The sequence below is a fragment of the Ammospiza caudacuta genome, chromosome 6, assembly GCF_027887145.1.
Source record: "Ammospiza caudacuta isolate bAmmCau1 chromosome 6, bAmmCau1.pri, whole genome shotgun sequence".
Taxonomy (NCBI): domain Eukaryota; kingdom Metazoa; phylum Chordata; class Aves; order Passeriformes; family Passerellidae; genus Ammospiza; species Ammospiza caudacuta.
Genome location: NC_080598.1, coordinates 54,248,025 through 54,265,632, shown reverse-complemented (window position 1 = coordinate 54,265,632; position 17,608 = coordinate 54,248,025). Strand labels below are relative to the sequence as shown.

The 17,608-nt window shown below is 37.8% G+C and overlaps 1 protein-coding gene across 1 annotated transcript in view; it reads right to left on the bottom strand.

The window, feature by feature from the left end:
* Positions 1 to 741: 741 nt before the first annotated feature.
* WDR25 (WD repeat domain 25) overlaps positions 742 to 17,608 on the bottom strand; it is a 58,333-nt gene continuing 41,466 nt past the window's right edge. Inside the window, exons 4-6 of the mRNA XM_058807465.1 lie at positions 4,698 to 4,868; positions 2,400 to 2,540; positions 742 to 2,022 (exon numbers count right to left, since the gene is read on the bottom strand). Of these exons, the coding sequence (XP_058663448.1) occupies positions 1,801 to 2,022; positions 2,400 to 2,540; positions 4,698 to 4,868 (534 nt within the window). The 3' untranslated portion in view covers positions 742 to 1,800. The remainder of the gene's footprint in view (positions 2,023 to 2,399; positions 2,541 to 4,697; positions 4,869 to 17,608) is intronic.

The window sequence follows — 17,608 nt, the reverse complement described above, 5'->3', positions numbered from 1 at the left end:
AAAATTTTTCTCTGAAAAAGCTTTTTTTACTGAGCATGCAAAAAAGTAGATAGAAACCCCTTGCATTTGTGCCAATATGAAAAATCAGAAAAATAAAAATGTGCTACAGAGGAGAAGTTGCTACCATACCCAGTTTATGGATTCCATGACAGAGACAATTTACTCAGCACCATAATCCTGTGTATGTTAAAATACCTTTCCAGACTAACCAGACCAAAGACAAGACAAGCTTACAGCACTCACTACAAGATAATACACATAAACATATAAATGTTTAAATACTAGATAATACATATAAACATATAAATACATATAAACATATGGAGTCATGATAGGAGTACATATGGTTTATGTGATGCACAGACATATTATTTTTCATACATATACACACACATGCACATTAAATATTTTCTAGAACCAAGTAATACACTTGCAGGGAACACAAATTTAAAGTACAGCTACAAACAATCTCTATGTATGTAAATACATACTAATGGCCTAATTAACTTTACATCTGCTCAAGAATAGCCCAGCTCCTGTTTGAGTGCTGAAGAACTTCCCCTGCACTGAATAGCATGATGACAATTTTCTGTGTCCAAGCAACATCAAGAATTATGGAGAAATGCATATGTGTTTGCAATAAATTAATGTTAATTGTTTTCACCCCCAAGCATCAATTCCATTATAAGCTTGTGTACTATCTTGTCAAGAATAATAGGAGTAAACAAAGATAGCATGTATTTAAAAAAATGTTTATTTCTTCCTTATTTATACATAGTTTCTTTTTATACAGTCATAAAAGTAAGTTTAAAACTCAAGTTTAAACACCAGGATTTCAAAACCACACATGTATTGACTTCAAAATTAGGTTCAAGCTATCTGTCACACCTTTCCCTGGAACTCTCAGAAGGCATTTTACAGTAAACTGAGCTGATAATAGACCTTCCATTTTCAGAAGAAGCAGTCCCACCTGCCCTGTGACCTTCCCCCTTCTTGCGCATAGAAGCTGTTTTGCCTTGAACTACACTATTACATCCCTAACCCTACATTGATCAGGTCAGGGAGCTAAACCAGTTCAAAAAAGTGGGAAAAAACATCTCAGGAAGATGGAACAGGTATCAACTGATCTGAACATCATCATCTGTTAAATAGCGTGTCCTCAACTTTTGGTGAGGAAAAGAGGAAGCAGTCTCTTCCTGACAGAGGAGGTTTAGATTGGATAATAGAAGAAACTTCTTCAGCCAAAGGGTTGTCAGGCATTGGAACAGGATGCCCAGGGAAGTGGTGGAATCACCATCCTTGGAGGTATTTAAAAGATTTGCAGATGTGGCACTGTGGGACATGGTTTAGTGGTGGACTTGGCTCTACTGGGTTAAAGCTTAGACTCAATGATTTTAAAGTTCTTTTCCAACCTAAATGATTCTATGATTCTGTGATAAACTCTGGTTTAAGAAAGCTGCATTGAAAAGATGCATAAAAAGAGCAATAATTTCCTTAAATTTAGGTGCTCAAAGCAGAATGGGACTGGATGAGCACCAGAAGATTAACACAAAAGGGTTAAAAATTTGTCTCCAGGCTTGAGGGAGAGCATAGGATCATTTCTTTGCTCAACAGCTAACCACAAAACCATCTTAACTGCATTATGAAAGCATAAACATAGAGGTCATAGAAGAAAAGACAACAGTCTCTGTCCTGCTTACAACACATCCCAACAGAATTTCACATTCCATACTCTGGCTTATTTCCTAAGCCTCTGACAGACTCACAGGAGAGAGACATCCTAAAAAGTAACTCTGGTTGTTATTGCCAGATCTTGATTTCTCCAGCCCAGTCACATGTTGCAAGGAGTGATGGCAAGACTGGGTGAAATGTTGCACTCACACAAGCTTCTTTATGTGCAGACAGAGTGCGAATAATCCTTGAAGTATGATAGTTGTAGAAAAACACTTTGCCATCTGAACTTCCTGTCACCAAAAGTGTTCCATCTGGAGAAAATTCACAGCCCACTGCAAATCCTTCCACCTGTGAAAAACAATAACAGAGTAACTCTTGATGCTGATTAGAAAAGTTCATTGTGAAAATTAATAGAGTACAAAACCTGCATGTCTTTAAATAAATATACACTAAAGAATTCTCCTGGTCTTTACTAAGACACAGCTATAGCAAAAACTTTTTTAATCAAGACATTAAGCATTCATAAAGCCTTCTAATAACTATTTCATTCAGAGTGCATTTGATTCAAAATAGACTGGCACATGGGAAAGCAAATGAAGCCAATTAATATCTATCACTGATTTATAATAGAACACTATAAGCAGACATTAAAAAGTAGAGGTGCTTTGCTATCAATCATCCTTTTAAACTTAGATACTGTTTAAGCTCCTGGTGGAGAAGGATACCTTGTGTCCTTCGTATCTTTTCTTTTTGTTGATTCTGTAGGGTCGCTGGGCTGAAAACAGAGCCAGGTAGTTCCCGTTGGTCTGAGCAACAAACACAGACTCCCTTGGGTGCAGGCTCAGGCTTGGGCAAGTGTAACGCTCCTGAAAAGGATTTTAAAGGAAGTTTTGTTTTATCAAACAGATTAGTTCAAATAAATCAAGTTATCTCTTGACATATTTGAGAGCCCATGAAGGACAAAGTAAGGACAAGTCATCTCCATTAATATATTATATAAAGATACTTAAATCCCTACAAACCTTATATCAGGACAAAGGCTAAATCAAACCTCTACCTTGTTTTCCTAGATATTGACCAAAATCCCCTATCCATCTGAGCCACAATTATACTGCACAAAAGCTGCAGAAAGGTAATTCCAACCAGACGGCTCTCCATCATCAGCTTTTGCCCAAGGAAACCCAAAGTTTGGATGTCAAAGTGAATCATCTTCTCCCATACCCCTTCCCCCACAACCATACTGTGCTTTCCATGTTACTTTGTACAGTTCTCAAATCCTCCATCCTTCCAATTCTGGCCAGACTGACAGGAACAGAAAACATCTGATTGAAACAGACACCTTTCCCCATCCCACTCTTATAAAAAAGAAGAAGAAAAAAAATAAAGGATCTTTATTAGCCTCCTCATGACAGTGATGTGGGCTGCTGCTGGCTGCAAGCTCATAAATATCTGCAGTAATTAGTAAGACTTGGCTTTACCATACAGTTCCTATTTAAGACTGAATTAAGATTATTTTCAAAACTCTGCATGGTGACTCCCTCAGAAATCAACTGCTCTCATAAGGCTTCCACCAGGTCCAAACCACTTCTAATTTCAGCCTGACCTAAAGATTGCTGAGTTTTGATGCAATGAGAGCTTTGGCTGTAGGATCCATCTGCACATGAAGAACACCAGGATAACAGTGAACTATTGGACACCATGGGCTGTGTGGTAGAGCAGGAAGAACAGGAATTGGTTTTGTTTTGTGATTTGGAAGTGAAGGACTGGGAAGGAAATTCTGAGTACTGTAAAGTATTGGGCACAGTGAAACTGTGTGTTTCTGCAGAGAAACTGGGTCTGGAAGTGCAGGACTAGAAAGCACAACACAAGCTGCAGGAGCGTGCTGCTGTCATGCTGGGTATGTTGTAGTGATGGGTTATTTTAGAGCTGTTAACTATTCATTGGTTAATGCAGGCAAGCAATACAACAAGTCCTGTTGGGATCTAATCTGTTTGGAGAGTTGTGGGTTTCACTCCCACTTCAAAGGTTTCAAAGGTGAAATTCAGAAAAGTGAAGCAGAGCTTGCTAAGTCATCACCACATTTTGTTTATTCACAGTGCAGAAAGGTAGGGGTGGAGGGGGAGAAAGTCCATTTCAGAGATGCTGTAGTCATGTTTGTTTCTCCTTGATGCTGAATCTTTCTGGTCTGTAATTTATATATTCACAGTTCTTTCTTTTTTCCTTTCCTATTGTCTATCCAAGGTATTGATAGACCCAGTAGAGTACAAAGACACAATTCAGGAAATGAAACACTAAAAAAAATCCCATTAAACCATCAACTATGTGCTCTTGTCAGCAGAGTACTGTTCATTTCAGCCAAAAAGCATCTATATACAATCCAATCATATTATATTACATAGGATATTAGACTTGGGTTTTCAAAAAAGACCCAGAGAGTTGAAATTTTCTATTAACTGCCTTGGTAATCTCCTTTGAAGCTGTCAGCCTTTCTAGACAATTTAGTCCATTAAATGTCTTGCTTGGTTAGATGACTGAGAAATACTGCACCTGCACTGATAAATGCAAATTTTGCCTCTGTGATTAGTCTGTATTAGGTATCTATATGCACATATCAGGTTGTTATTACTTTGTGAATATTAAACTCCATTTGTCAATAGCCCTCAGAGCAGCTGATGACAAATGTATGAAAAAGTGTGGGAAAAGAAACATTGCACTACAGCAGCTACTGCCACACACCACTGGCAAACCACAATGACACTGCAGAGTCCTTGCCTAAATATAGCTTAGACGTCAATGAATTAGCACTGATATGTAAATATTTTAAACACAAGGAGACCTCTCAGTCTTCAAGGTTATTTTTTAATAACAACTAAGTGTTAATTGTGAAAACAAAGAAAGTCATCAACTTACATGAAAGGCATCTTCTACATCACAAGACCTTATTGAAAATCAAATGCTTTTTTTGCTCCACTGACAAGTATGAAATATTAAATCATGACCCCAACAACAGCAGTTGATCTTACATGAAAGATCTGATTGGAGATCTTTGCAGCACTCTGGAAGTCCCACGCAACGATGGTGCGATCGGCTGAGTCCCGGCTCACGGCGTCCGTGCTGGTAAGAAATTCTCTTCCTTCAGGAAGGAAGAGGATATCCAAAGTCTGTTGTACTGCAGCTTTGTACACTCTCAACACCTAGTGGACAAAAGAGTTTGTTATTTTTTTGACAGATTAGAACATGACAACCTATGTTTTCTCTCTTTGTATAAATAATTATCTCCATTAAATTATCTATTATTTTTAAACATCAAAAGGTAACTTGCTGTCATTACAGTGCAAGAGTTCTATTGTCACTATACTGCAAGGGTTCCATATTGCTGGAGTTTTGTACCTCCTTGATGTTTCTTGTAGGCAGCTCCTCCAGGCACTGACTCTTCCTTGTCCTCACAACAACCAACTGATTCCAGTTCCCTCAGCTAACCAATCCATTCTTTTATAACACTCTTCTTATTGGCTACAGGTGTGGCCTGTTAACACCAGGCCTGTTCCTAATCCTTACTAATTAACCCAGCTGCAACTCTTTAGGGGGTAAGATTACTTTCTACACTTCCTTTATTTACTTATATTCTATCTCCCTACAGTAACTCATTTTAAAATGTTGACATACTAGTGTTCTTCAATAGCTTGGGCAATGAATATAAAGAATCAATATACAGGAAAATTAAATTATATATTTTTAAAAGCATCAGTTTGTACAATTTCTAAGTTATATTTATATATACATAAGAGTCTGTTGTAAATTACCAAGGAATTAGAGTAAGATCCAGAAAGAGCTTCAGACAACACAGTGTGAAGCTGGGTCTACACAAACTCCCTTTAATATTATGAAATCTTCTGGATTCCCTAGAAGGGACAAAAGAATCCTCGGCAGCAAGTTGTCACTCAGTGAGCCAGGGTTAAAATGAAGGACTCAGGGAGTCTGGGGTGTCCAAACTGGCAACACTAAACACATCACTGCAACCCCTGGGGACAAGCCAGGCCAACCAGAGCAGCAGCAAATGTTCCTTAGCTGCCTCCCAAGATGAAAACCAGCATAGCAACCACCTCAGGTGTCTGCACACCAACACACACAGCCTGGGAGCAACCAGGAGGAGCTGGAGCTCTGGGCCCAGCCAGAAAGTGAAAGGGACCTGAGGATCTTCATGGACAACAAGCTCAACATGAGTGAATAGCAAAGAAATCCAGCTGGGTGCTGGGGCACACCAACAAGGGCATCACTAGCAGAGATTGTCATTGTCCCACTCTCATCAGCTCTTTTAAAGTCACACCTGGCACATTGTGTTCAATATTGCCCATGCTATACAAAAGACATGGGGACAGGCTGAAGAGAGACCAGAGAAGGGCAGTGAAGACGCTCAAAAGATTGGGAAGCTGCTACATAAGGAAAAGTAGAAAGACCTTGAGCTTGCTCAGCCTTGAGAAAAAAAGGTTAGGGGAGACCAAGTCCCAGTATTTAAAGGATGGCTGCAAAGATGATGGAAACTCCCTTCCTACAAAGAGTTATGTGGAAAAGAGGAGGGGTAATTGGTGCAAGTTTCACCTGGGGAGATTTTGATTGTACAGAAAAAGTGGGTTAGATCCATGCAGAAATGGGTATCAGCCACAGGATTCTGAATATTTTAACAGCCTGTAAGCTGGATCTTTAAAAGTAAGATATTTTAAATTATTCTAAGGAACACATGAAAAATTTGCATGTCCTTTCTTTCCATCTTTCTTCGTGAAATTCTGTATCTATGTTGTCTAATTTGAATTTTGCAAATCAATACTTTTGCTTTCTTTTTTCTCTGATTGCCTCCAGTGAAGAGAAACTTCAAGGCAAGTGGCCAGATCAAAGCAAACCATCTCTCTGAATATGGTGATCCTTGAAACTAGGACATGGGAAGACTCCTAGTTATTAATATCTGAATCTCTCTCTCCAAGACAGCTAAAAACATAGCTGCCTGCACTTCCAAAGTGTATTCAGAGGTTAGTCCTTCTTCTAATGTCTCTAGAATACCAATAGAGTGGAGAGAGTGCTTGAATAATTATCCTGGAATGACTTCCAACTTTGTGAGGCATTTCAGTGCCTACCTGATACCCCTTACATACCCAGTGACTACTGACTTCAGGGCCCAGACCATTTGCAGATACATTTTTTTAAATAACCACCAAACAATTTTCACGTGTCACAGTGAAATATCCTAAATTATACCCCTATTTTACACTTTCACCAATAAAAGAAAAATCATGTCAACTACCAAACACAGCATGAGAAATCCTTGATTTTCTGCCTCAAAGTCTAAAATCTATGGCTGTTGGGGAAATGTTCAGAAAGCTGATCCTGCATTAGGGTGGATCTACTCGTGGATGTACTGAGGTCCCTTTCCAGCTCTGCTTCCTGTGATCTCAGCATGTAGAAGGATGGCAGCACAGCTGCTCCAGTTGCTTTTCACAGGTTTTGTGAAATACACAGTTTAGACACATCATGTTTGCATTTGATGAAGAACCTTAGCCATGCAAGCACCCTACACACCCTGTAATAACAGCAACAAGATGCAAACCTGCACACTCAAAAACTTGCACATTTCTCAGCAATCTGCCTGCTTTTTAAGGATAGTGAATATACAAATGTGCTTCTTGCTCTCATCAGATTTTACAGCCTCAGAATCTGCATAATATACAAAGCAATTAAACTTTGCAAAGCCAAAAGGGATATTTCCATATTTATATCCTCTACTTTCTCTATGGAGAAATCACCATGCATACTTCTTCACAGAGTTATAAAAGGAAGTCTATAGTTCATTAGTAAAGTAGAAAATGAAGCTATTTTGTAGAAGCAAAAATGAAAAATAAAACCCCAAACTGAAAAAGAAAACCCCACAAAATATAATAGCTGCCTGGAATGAGATATGGAAAACCATACAGGAACCTGACAGCTGTAGGAGCTGCAGGAGAAGAATGAAGTCAAATTGAGGGGAGTGGACACAAAAGGCAGAACCACCCTGACAGACTGAGGAGGCAGCTCCTTAGCAGCAGGAACCTTCCCAGAAGGGACAAGTCCAACCAGAGAGTCAGCAGGAGCAAGAGCATGGAGCAGCACAAGTGTAAAGACAGGGACCAAGAGCCAGAAACAAAGGCCAGTTAGTGCTGGGAGATGAAGAACAACAAAACAGAACGATAAATGACAACAAACTTCCAAATGGATATTCACGGTAGTGATTTTTAATATTTTCTTATTTTAAAGGTGAAAATCACAGACATATTGTTTACATCTTCATCATCTAAAAAAAGTCCCAAACTTGTGAAATGTGGATACATATCCAGCCATATGTTGTGTCCAGCATTGTAAAGGGTTTAGGCTTTGGATTTGCTTTTAACAGTTTTTGGAGCAACAGACACCTCTTGGTACAGAAAAAGAAGATACTGTGAAGTTTTGGTAATGTGCAAATACTTTTAATGTTTGCTGAAAACCTATTGGGCTCTTACAAAAACTGCTACTATCAATTTAAACCTTCACCACTAATCATTAAACAATATTTGTTTGTCTGTTATTTAATGGAATATTTAACTAAATTACCTGTGTACCTTACCTTTGCAACAGGAAGCTGCCTATCAAAATAAGCACAAAATACCTTCATTTTCTATATCTTTGTTATATACCTCAGAAAAACTATGCTATTTTATCTTCAAACTACACAGTAGGAACTGACTTAGGGAACAGTAAATTAACACTTTGAATAGCAGCTGGGAACTTGATATACATAGTATTTCAATTGCCCCATGAAGACAGCTTTCAAAAATAACTAATTGCAACATCCCTGCTCAGGAAAGTACTCATAATTAAACCTGCTTTGTTCTACCTTAGGCAATTAATTCATGACATGCCTGAGGAACTTGTCTGGGGAAAGCACAGGTTTGCCTACCCTGCTGGCTTTAGTTTGTTAATAACAACTTCTGCTCTTTTCCTACTTGCAGATTTATCACCTACCAGCACTGGAAAACCACAGTTCACTTCTTCAATCTAAGAATTTTATGGACATAAAATAGTTCATTTCAAACAAAAGCCTAATCATTTCTGGTGTCAACACAATCCAATAACAAAACTTCTTCAATAAGGCAGGAGCTCATGGCTACAGGAATTCGAAAAGAAAGGTAATTTAAGCAAATTAAATCAGCTTCAAAGAGATTCTTATGGTTCTGGTGATTTGAAAAGCAAGCTGTGATGCTGAATTCAAGGCATATATTTCAGATGGGTGCTCTGTAATACTTCTCTCCATTAAGCACATACCATGCACATACTGGCATTCTGACAAGAAATCTCAAAGCCTCCACATGAGCAATCCAGAAGCTGCTATTTGCCCCAAGCCTGTGCTGGCCACTTGTATGCTGTGTGCAATGCACTTTACAAAAAGCACCTCAAATATTATGCTAGTGATGAGAAAGAAATGTGCTTTTATATCCATAGTCCTGTGCCATCAGGAGAGGAGGTGTCAAAGCAAATCTAACAGGACTACTGGCAATATGGCTGGTCATCAGAAAAACCCTTTTCACTGAGATCCATGGCTTCCAACCTGTAAAATCTGGCATATTTTTTCTTTCTTTTCTTGTCCTATCTTTTTAGATTGTGTGATTTGGCATGGACCTGCCTCTTCCTACTGACATGCTGGGTAATTGGTTCAATGGGAGACTGATTAAATTTCCCCTGTGAAACAGTACTACACCATCAACAGTAACAAAAAGTACATTTTAACTTAAAGAAAAGCTTACCCTTTCACAAAATAGAAGGGGCTTTTATCTATTGTAGTGCAAACCATTTGTGTCAATCTATTGTATTTCTCTTCATGCAGTTAAAAACACTACTTTTCATTACTCTTTAATTTTTTTTCCCATTTGTAACTGCTCTGATTTCAGAAATAAAGCTCAACATTATCAACAGATCTTGAGAATAATTAAAAGGAAAGAAGTACTTTTTAAGATGAAGAAGTGGTTAACTTTAATCTGATATTAATCTCTAAGATTTCAGATTTGAACAATGTACATTGCCTTTTTTAAAGTCAATTTTAGATCACTTGAAAAGACACAAGAATCTTGTGATGCAAATCATCAATCATTTATAAGAAAAAAAATCATTTTCCCATCATATTGTTTTAGTTAGACTTATCTCCCCATCTCAAATAGGATTAGAAGTGAAATCCACATATAAGAAAGATACGGAATGGCTTTTTGTGAGGAACTCATAGAAAGTTTTTAGTACAAAAACATGGAATTCTTAGTACAGAAATTAGATGACTGAGGGGAATCTGAAAGAATTGCAAATAAAGTCTGAGCAGCATGAAGGAGAGTGGTTTCCTCCATTATAAGACTTTAGACAGTAAATGAGCAGAAGGCAGCTTCAAAATGCACAGAACGAGATGCTCTTTCAAACACTACATATTTAAACTGAGTTCCTTGCTAAAGGAAATTGCAGATGTAAAAAGATTAAGAAAACCAATTCCAGAGTGTGAAAACTCAAAGTGATCCAAGAAGAACAAAGAGGCAGGAAGTTAGAGAGGCCTAGGTAACCATTGCTGAGAATTGTGATAAAGGTGTTTGCTGTGCTTTTCTGTTCTTCCTCTTCCAAAGTGTATTGGTCACTGCTGGGGCTGTAAAACATGCCTAGAAATGGACTGAAACTGGAACAGCCACTCCCTGACAGCCTCTAACATGAACACCCCCACTCCAAAAGAAGGAATGCTTCATTCCTGTCTCATTTCAGTGCCTCTGGAGCACAGGAGTGATGTCCTGCACTGACAGGTGTGGGATTTTCATCTGCAATGCCACCAAATGAGGCTCCCAAATTAACACAGCAGACTGCTCACCTGTGCCACAGACACATAACACGTGCCTTCCTCAGAAAGGACCCTGAATGTTAACAATTAAAATCAAATGTCACTGTGCAAGTGCAAATATACCCCCACCACATTTCTTTGAACATTTGACCATGGATTCAAGAAGGATTTCCCTGAGAAGAATAACTTGAGTTTTCTAAAGCACTGCATAAATCATCTTATTTTAATTACCTTGTTCTTCCTAATACCACCAGTACATGACAATGTATTGGCTGTTTCTATAGAAACCAGAAGTGCAAGCAGCTCCACCAGCTTCTACAGTCTTTTCTCATATTTATATGCTATCCAGAGACAAATTCATTAGGGTCTCCTAAATACATGCTACTTAAAATGACTGCATCTCATCTGAAAGAAATTGCAATAGAATGTTTCCAAGGAAACAAATGCAGTGCATTTGCACCAATAATTTTTTAACTGTGCTTTAACAGCTTGGGCTTATTTCTTTATAAACTCAAGTATGGAGAAATAGCTCACCAATATAAAAAGCATCTCTTCAATTTTTTTCTTTTTAAGCATAAAGTTGTAGATGATAGTTGCAATTTTGTAGCTAAGTATTGTTCAGAGTAATAAAGATGGGGGAGGAAAAAAAACCTGTTGTTGCTCTGCCTTGAACTTTGCTGTTAATAAAAATTTTACAGTTCGTTTCAAGACATTTTAAAAGCTTCAAATAGGAGCTTCCATCATTTTTTGCTAGTTAATTTGTTCTATATCTTATAAGATCTCAATTTTTAAAATGGGAAATTCTGTGTAAATCTTCAAATCTATATTTTCCTTAAATTTGCCTTGACTTTTCACTAATCTTTTTTCAAAATTTCCATGACAAAATTTTGTTATTAATCCCAAATGGTTGAACCTTTCTACTTCTTTGTATCCTTTCAATTTCTAGTAAGTTGTTGCCATTTTTCCTGTGTAATATTCTATTGCTTTTTTTTTTAATTGATTGTGCTAGCACAAGACTTTCTGCAACAAACATTTTCCAAAAATAAAATAACATATTTTGTCTCCATTTAGTGTCATGCCTGAAGCACTTCATTAAATTCCTCCAAGCCAGTTTTCTTTTTTGAGACATCCCTTTTAGCTACTTTTCTCATTATACAGTACCTAGGTTAATTCCTGCCTTCCCCAGCTTCTCTTATTGCTCTATTCAAGTCCAACATCATAAAGGGACATCAAGTAAACTTCACACAATCAACCTTCCCTTAAATAATACAATATTTTAAAATATATTTTATTTTTACATTTGTAACTAATCTTTTCTTCAAAGTCTGCTCTGTGGCTGTCCAGTCATATTTTACTGGGTCTCCTCTACCTGATGCCCTTCCTCTCTTTCCCTCCTTGTTTAACATAATCAGTGGATTTGCATTTATGGAGGTCTAAGAGCTTCAAATAATGCTTTAGGATCAGAGCCACAGCCCTGTCACCTTCCACTTATTCCCTCTGCAGATTATGTGTGGTGCTTCATCAGGACTTGCTGTTCTGGCAGTGATCACAAATAGCTCTTGCCAAAGCTCCAACAAACCTCACCAGCTCGTGACACTGGGCACATGAGCATCAACAGACAAGAGATCAGAGAGAGACTTTATCCAACAGCTGGGTAAATTATTCCTCTAGTTATAATAAAGTCCAAAAAAATGTTGTAAGTGATCTCCACTCACCAAGTTCCCCACATTTCTGTATGGACACAGTAAGGAACCAGTTCCTGAATGCTTACAAATCTTAAGTTGCATTAAAGCAGAATATAAATAAAAGGTAAAATATGCAAATGTGAAAAATAATTAAATGGATACATTTAGAAACTTTAATGAGTACATTCAGATGTAAGCTTTGACTGCTGTACATCCTTTCACCAGAGCTATGCAAACCTTGCTGACACATGTAAATACATTGTTCAATGCAGTTTGACCATTCACCATATAATGAACTTCAGCTCCTTTAAAAGTATTACCAGTTTTAAACAGCTACAGTAGTAGTCTTTCTCTGATAGTACATCTGTGTAACCTTAGAAACCTAAATTAAAAAGCAAAAGAACCCATCTGTAGTCATATTTACATTAATGAACCCAATAAGGTCCTTATTTCTGGGTTAAAGGATACAAGTCTCAATCTTTTCTTCTCTTTGGTATTTCAATGAATACTAAAATTTCAGGTAGAATAAGTGATTGGAATAGATACTGTATCCTGTCTGAAAATCTAATGTAGATCAGCCAAAACAAAGGGTGACTGTGGCTGGCTTATGCTGAACATCTTATGAAATTCTTCCACGGCTCAGAGTAAGGAAATACTTCTAAAATACATAACTACTTTAAGGTCTTGGGGTTATTGCACACTTCTTTTTGCAGGGTTTTATGGGGTTTATCTAAGTTCAGCTCAAAGGTCCAAAGGTCCCATGGGGCTGTTCAATATGATGCTCCCTCCTTGGTTGACATTGCAGATTGTTTTAGTTTTTAAAACACAGCACCTCACTTCCAGGTTTTCTGGTCTTTTCATAAAACCTCTATAAACATTCTCCAAATTTTTCATAAGTTTAATCAATCTGTTATACAATAATATAAAATCTCCAGAATAATCTCTTTACCAGAGAGACAAAACTGGGTTTAACACAAACAGAAGGAAATACCACTATAATAAATCTCCACAGGCTATTCAGCTGCCTCTTCTATTTTTTTCTCAGGCTTTGATTACTTGTGTGTCTAATTTTGAGATGCTGTATACTTTACATTTCACTGAGAGGTTAATAAGCTGTCCCATCCATTCATTTATCTGAAGTATATTGTTTAGCTCTATGTTAAAGATTTAAACTGCCTTATTGTTCTTTCATTCTTTGTCTTGCTTAATACCCAATGCTACCTTTGAAATTATTTTGCCTATTTGCTCAACAGAACAGGAATAGCAATAAGCATCTTTCAACATTCCCCATTTTTTGTTCTTTTTTTTTTTTTAATGTCTGCCTCTCTAATTAATGGCCTACTGCACATTTCTGTCATGGTTTAAACCCAGCCAGCAACTAAGGACCACACAGCCACTCACCCACTTCCCCTGTGCCATGAGAGAACTGTCAAACTGAATTGAAAAGATTCTTTTATACACATCAGCAAGGCTTACATTGTGTAAAGCAGGGATGCTATTAGCTCCCCTAAAATTTTTCAGTGTTTTAGTAGCTGAGAGGATGCCTCAAACCAACTTGATACATTTTCTCTGGGACTTGCAAATCCAATTGTTGTACCACATTCAAATCATGAATATGAGTAATTAATGCTCACAAATTCATGGTCCTGGTCAGAAGCACTAATTTTTAAAAATACCAATATGAGCTACTCTATGTCATTTTCCATCAGCAGAAAGCATTCAGTGTGGCACACTGCCATAAAGCAGCTCATTTAGACCACTGCATGTATGCGTAATTGGACAACATTTTTGCAATTTCTCATTCTGTCTCTTTCTGTTATGCTTAATGTTTTGCTCTGAATTTCCAGGAAAAAATCTCCTTATTTCCTGATAAAATAATCATTTTCCCTCACAGTTAATTTTAAGTTGTGCAAGAGGATAGCTTGTTAAAACAGAGGAGTATATCCTAAAGAATGACCCCTGAAATTGAATTACCAGGACATGCTGAAATTGAGTTTTCAGTGTGCGATGAATAACAACATTCATTTGTTCATTTGTGCCTGATTTAGGGTGTTCTCTCTATTGACAAAATATGCTGCAAAGCCTGAAAAGGCTATCAGGAGTGTGATGATAGGAACAAAAAGAATCATTAGTTCACCCACACATCATTCCAAACTGAATGACAGATTAACACTCTTGAAAAGAACAGGCAAAACAGGAAAATCTTGTAATTAATTAGGATGAAAGAACTTGGAAGATAGAAAGGTTATTTGTGTCAAAATTGAAACAAAAGTGGCATGAGGTCTCAGACATCTATTTCAGTTAAGAGAAAATGGCACTTATTAGAACAGGACAAATTTCAAAATATTGGCTAAGACACTGTCCAGTTTTAACTATGGCTATAACAGTGTAAAATGGAAAAGATATGTGAATAAGGACAGCAATATAAACTGAAAACAGGAATACCTGAAGAATCCATTGAAAACCCCCAAAACTAGGAAGTGGCAGACATGACACATTGATGACACTGACAATTCATGCCTAACCAATATTTCCTTCAATACCTAAGAGTTTGAAATGTAACTACAATACTTTGCAGTAATGATGCACAGGTGATACTAAACTCCACCTCAGATGTTTGCTGCTCCTCCTTACTGCCTCCTTTTTTTGGGTGCTACCCCTCTCTGTTTGCCTGGTCCCTGTTGCAGCTACACTGTTCATTGGTGAAGGACATGCTTCTTCTCTCCCACCAGTTTTCAGGAACAGTTTCACTGAGAACACTTTCCAGTCCACAGAGATGCACATGTTTCTGTAGGAGGCACCTTCTGCAGAACATCAGGCTGAGGTGGCTGGCAATGTTTGGCAATCACAGCCTGGGATGCTGGTGGTGCTTTGATGGCTCTATCCAGGTCAAGCATCACATGCTCCTCTTCAAAAGGAACTGCTTTCTGAATCTACCTTTATGCAGGACTGATCTTTAATCAGGTTTGCCAGAAACATCAACTGACAGTTCGGCTCTGGTTAAACTGAGGTATCATCAGAACTTAAAACCTAAAAGGAAGGAGCTGCTTTAAGAGACAAACACATTTATTGTCATCATCGTCTGGAATACAGTACTGTTTGATACCTTGTCTGGTATCAAAGGGAAAGCACTACTGAAACTCTGACAATTCACAAGAGGGGGGAAAGGGCCAAGAACAGCATTTTTCAAGCCATTTGTCTTGGTGACACTGTAACACTGTTCAAAGATAAAACTACTGCAGATTGGCAGAGATACTGACAACAGAAGAGTAGCAGACTCGGGAGACAACTCAAAACCAATCTATCTAGCACAAGCACTAACATCTGTTCTCTAGCCCCTTAGCTCTACTTGAGTTAATGCCAATTTTGCAGTCTTCAGATCTTGTCATCAAAATCACTGATATCAGAATTGCTGAAAAAAAGTTTCACTCAAGTATAAGTCTTGGATTATAAATACCTATTGTAAACAAATCTTCTATCTCCTTGAAACTGAAGTGCCTTCTCCATTATCAGTATTTGAGATTGTGTCCTACCACCTGTGAAATATTTCTAACATATTCCTCCACAACCATACACAACAGGAGAACCGCCCTGACAGGCACATTTTGCAACATGTGACTCCAGGCATTTGTTACTGTAGAACAGAATCAGTTATCATTTTCCATCTGAAAAGACTGGGCACTCTAGACACACACAAGCTGAAGGCATTGCCAGTTTTGGCATGACCATGCTCATCAATCACAATTGACTTCAAATCTAGAGAAAAATCATCTTCACAGATTCTCATAGATGGTTGCTCAAAGATGGGCACAGGTGCAAAATCCATCATAAAGAAATGGCATGGGGTGAAAGAATGTCTCTGGCTTTATACACAGCCAGACTATCACTTGACTTTTGTATAACTACAGTATCATTTCCAGAAAAGATTATTGGACCAAGTCAGAAAATCTCTGAAAGAATGTTTTGTCACCTACATCTGCCATCTTCTCCTTGACTACAAAGACCTCAAATTTGACATAACAATCAACAATATTTAAGCCTTAAAAAGATGACACCCATTTAGTTCCTGAAGCACCTTTAAAGGCAGTTCAGCATACCATGACAACAGTGGGTTCTCTATGTTAAAAAGGACATTGAAGGATTCAATTACAGACTCCACAGCCTCCCCACAATTAAGTTCTACTGAGAGAATCTCAAGAAAGAAAAACTGTATTTGCTATGTCATTTCCATGCTATGAAACCACTGATCCTTCTCTTCAGGAGCAAAGACTTCTATTAGTCCTTCTTCTTCAGTTCCCTGCCAGGAGGAACAGTGAAAATGGAAAATCTAATTTCCTTTTTTTAAAAATTTACAAAAGTATTTTTTATTAAATACATTTATATTTTTGCAATTTAAAACTAGAACCATCTTCCTTCACAGACCTATGCTTTGAGAACCTCTTCACATCCCTATGAAGGAAAACTAGACATCATACAAGTATGATGGATGCAATGAATCCCATCCACTTTTACAAAGGTTTTCATACTAACACTGTAACTCTGAAACTCACAGTAATTTTATTTTCAGAGTAGCCCCAGATGTGGCAGTCTCAATATGTATTTACTAATGTTTTTCTTTTAAGAACTTATTCATGTGGTAGAGATCCTACATAATTAAATGCGTTCCTCAAACATCAGTGACAAATGCAACTGCAGCACAGGAATTTGATTGTTAATTGCACAAGAATACTCTGTTTTCTCAACAGAGCAACTCCCACAATGATTTCAGAGCTCTCCTGTTGAGCCCTCATACCTGAAATGTATCTCCTTTTATCTCTCACCTATTATTCCTAGTACATCACAGACAGAGACAAGGTGTGGCTATGCTACCTCATGTTTTTCAAGTCCCTTCTGCCATCCTCAAGAGCAAACAGATGGCAAACTATGATGAGTAGGATCTACCCACAGAGATATTCAAAGGAAAACAAAGAAATAATCACTTTGCAGTCCCTGCTTCTCTTTGAGCTGTTCTGTGCATGAGGATGTTGCTTACCTTAAACTTCCACTGGCAGAGTACAGCTCTGGTCTTACCTGAGCTCTCAATGGCAGCTGGGAGCACATTGCTCTTTGTGGTTCATGATGAAGTAAAAGCAGAGCCTTGTTCTTTGTGGTTCATGACAAAGTAAAAGCAGAGGCATGTCACACTTCTGTGGCCCTTCATAAATGTAAAAATTGCTCCAGGCTTCTATACAAAAGTTACAGGCATAAGGTACACATCCTGACCCACATGTAAGAGCTTGAGGAGCAAATTAGCTGTACTGTTTCTTTGCTTTTCACAATCCTCAAAGGAGCTATTGGTTTTGTTTATTTCAACTAGATGTAACTTATATCTACAGAAAGAAAA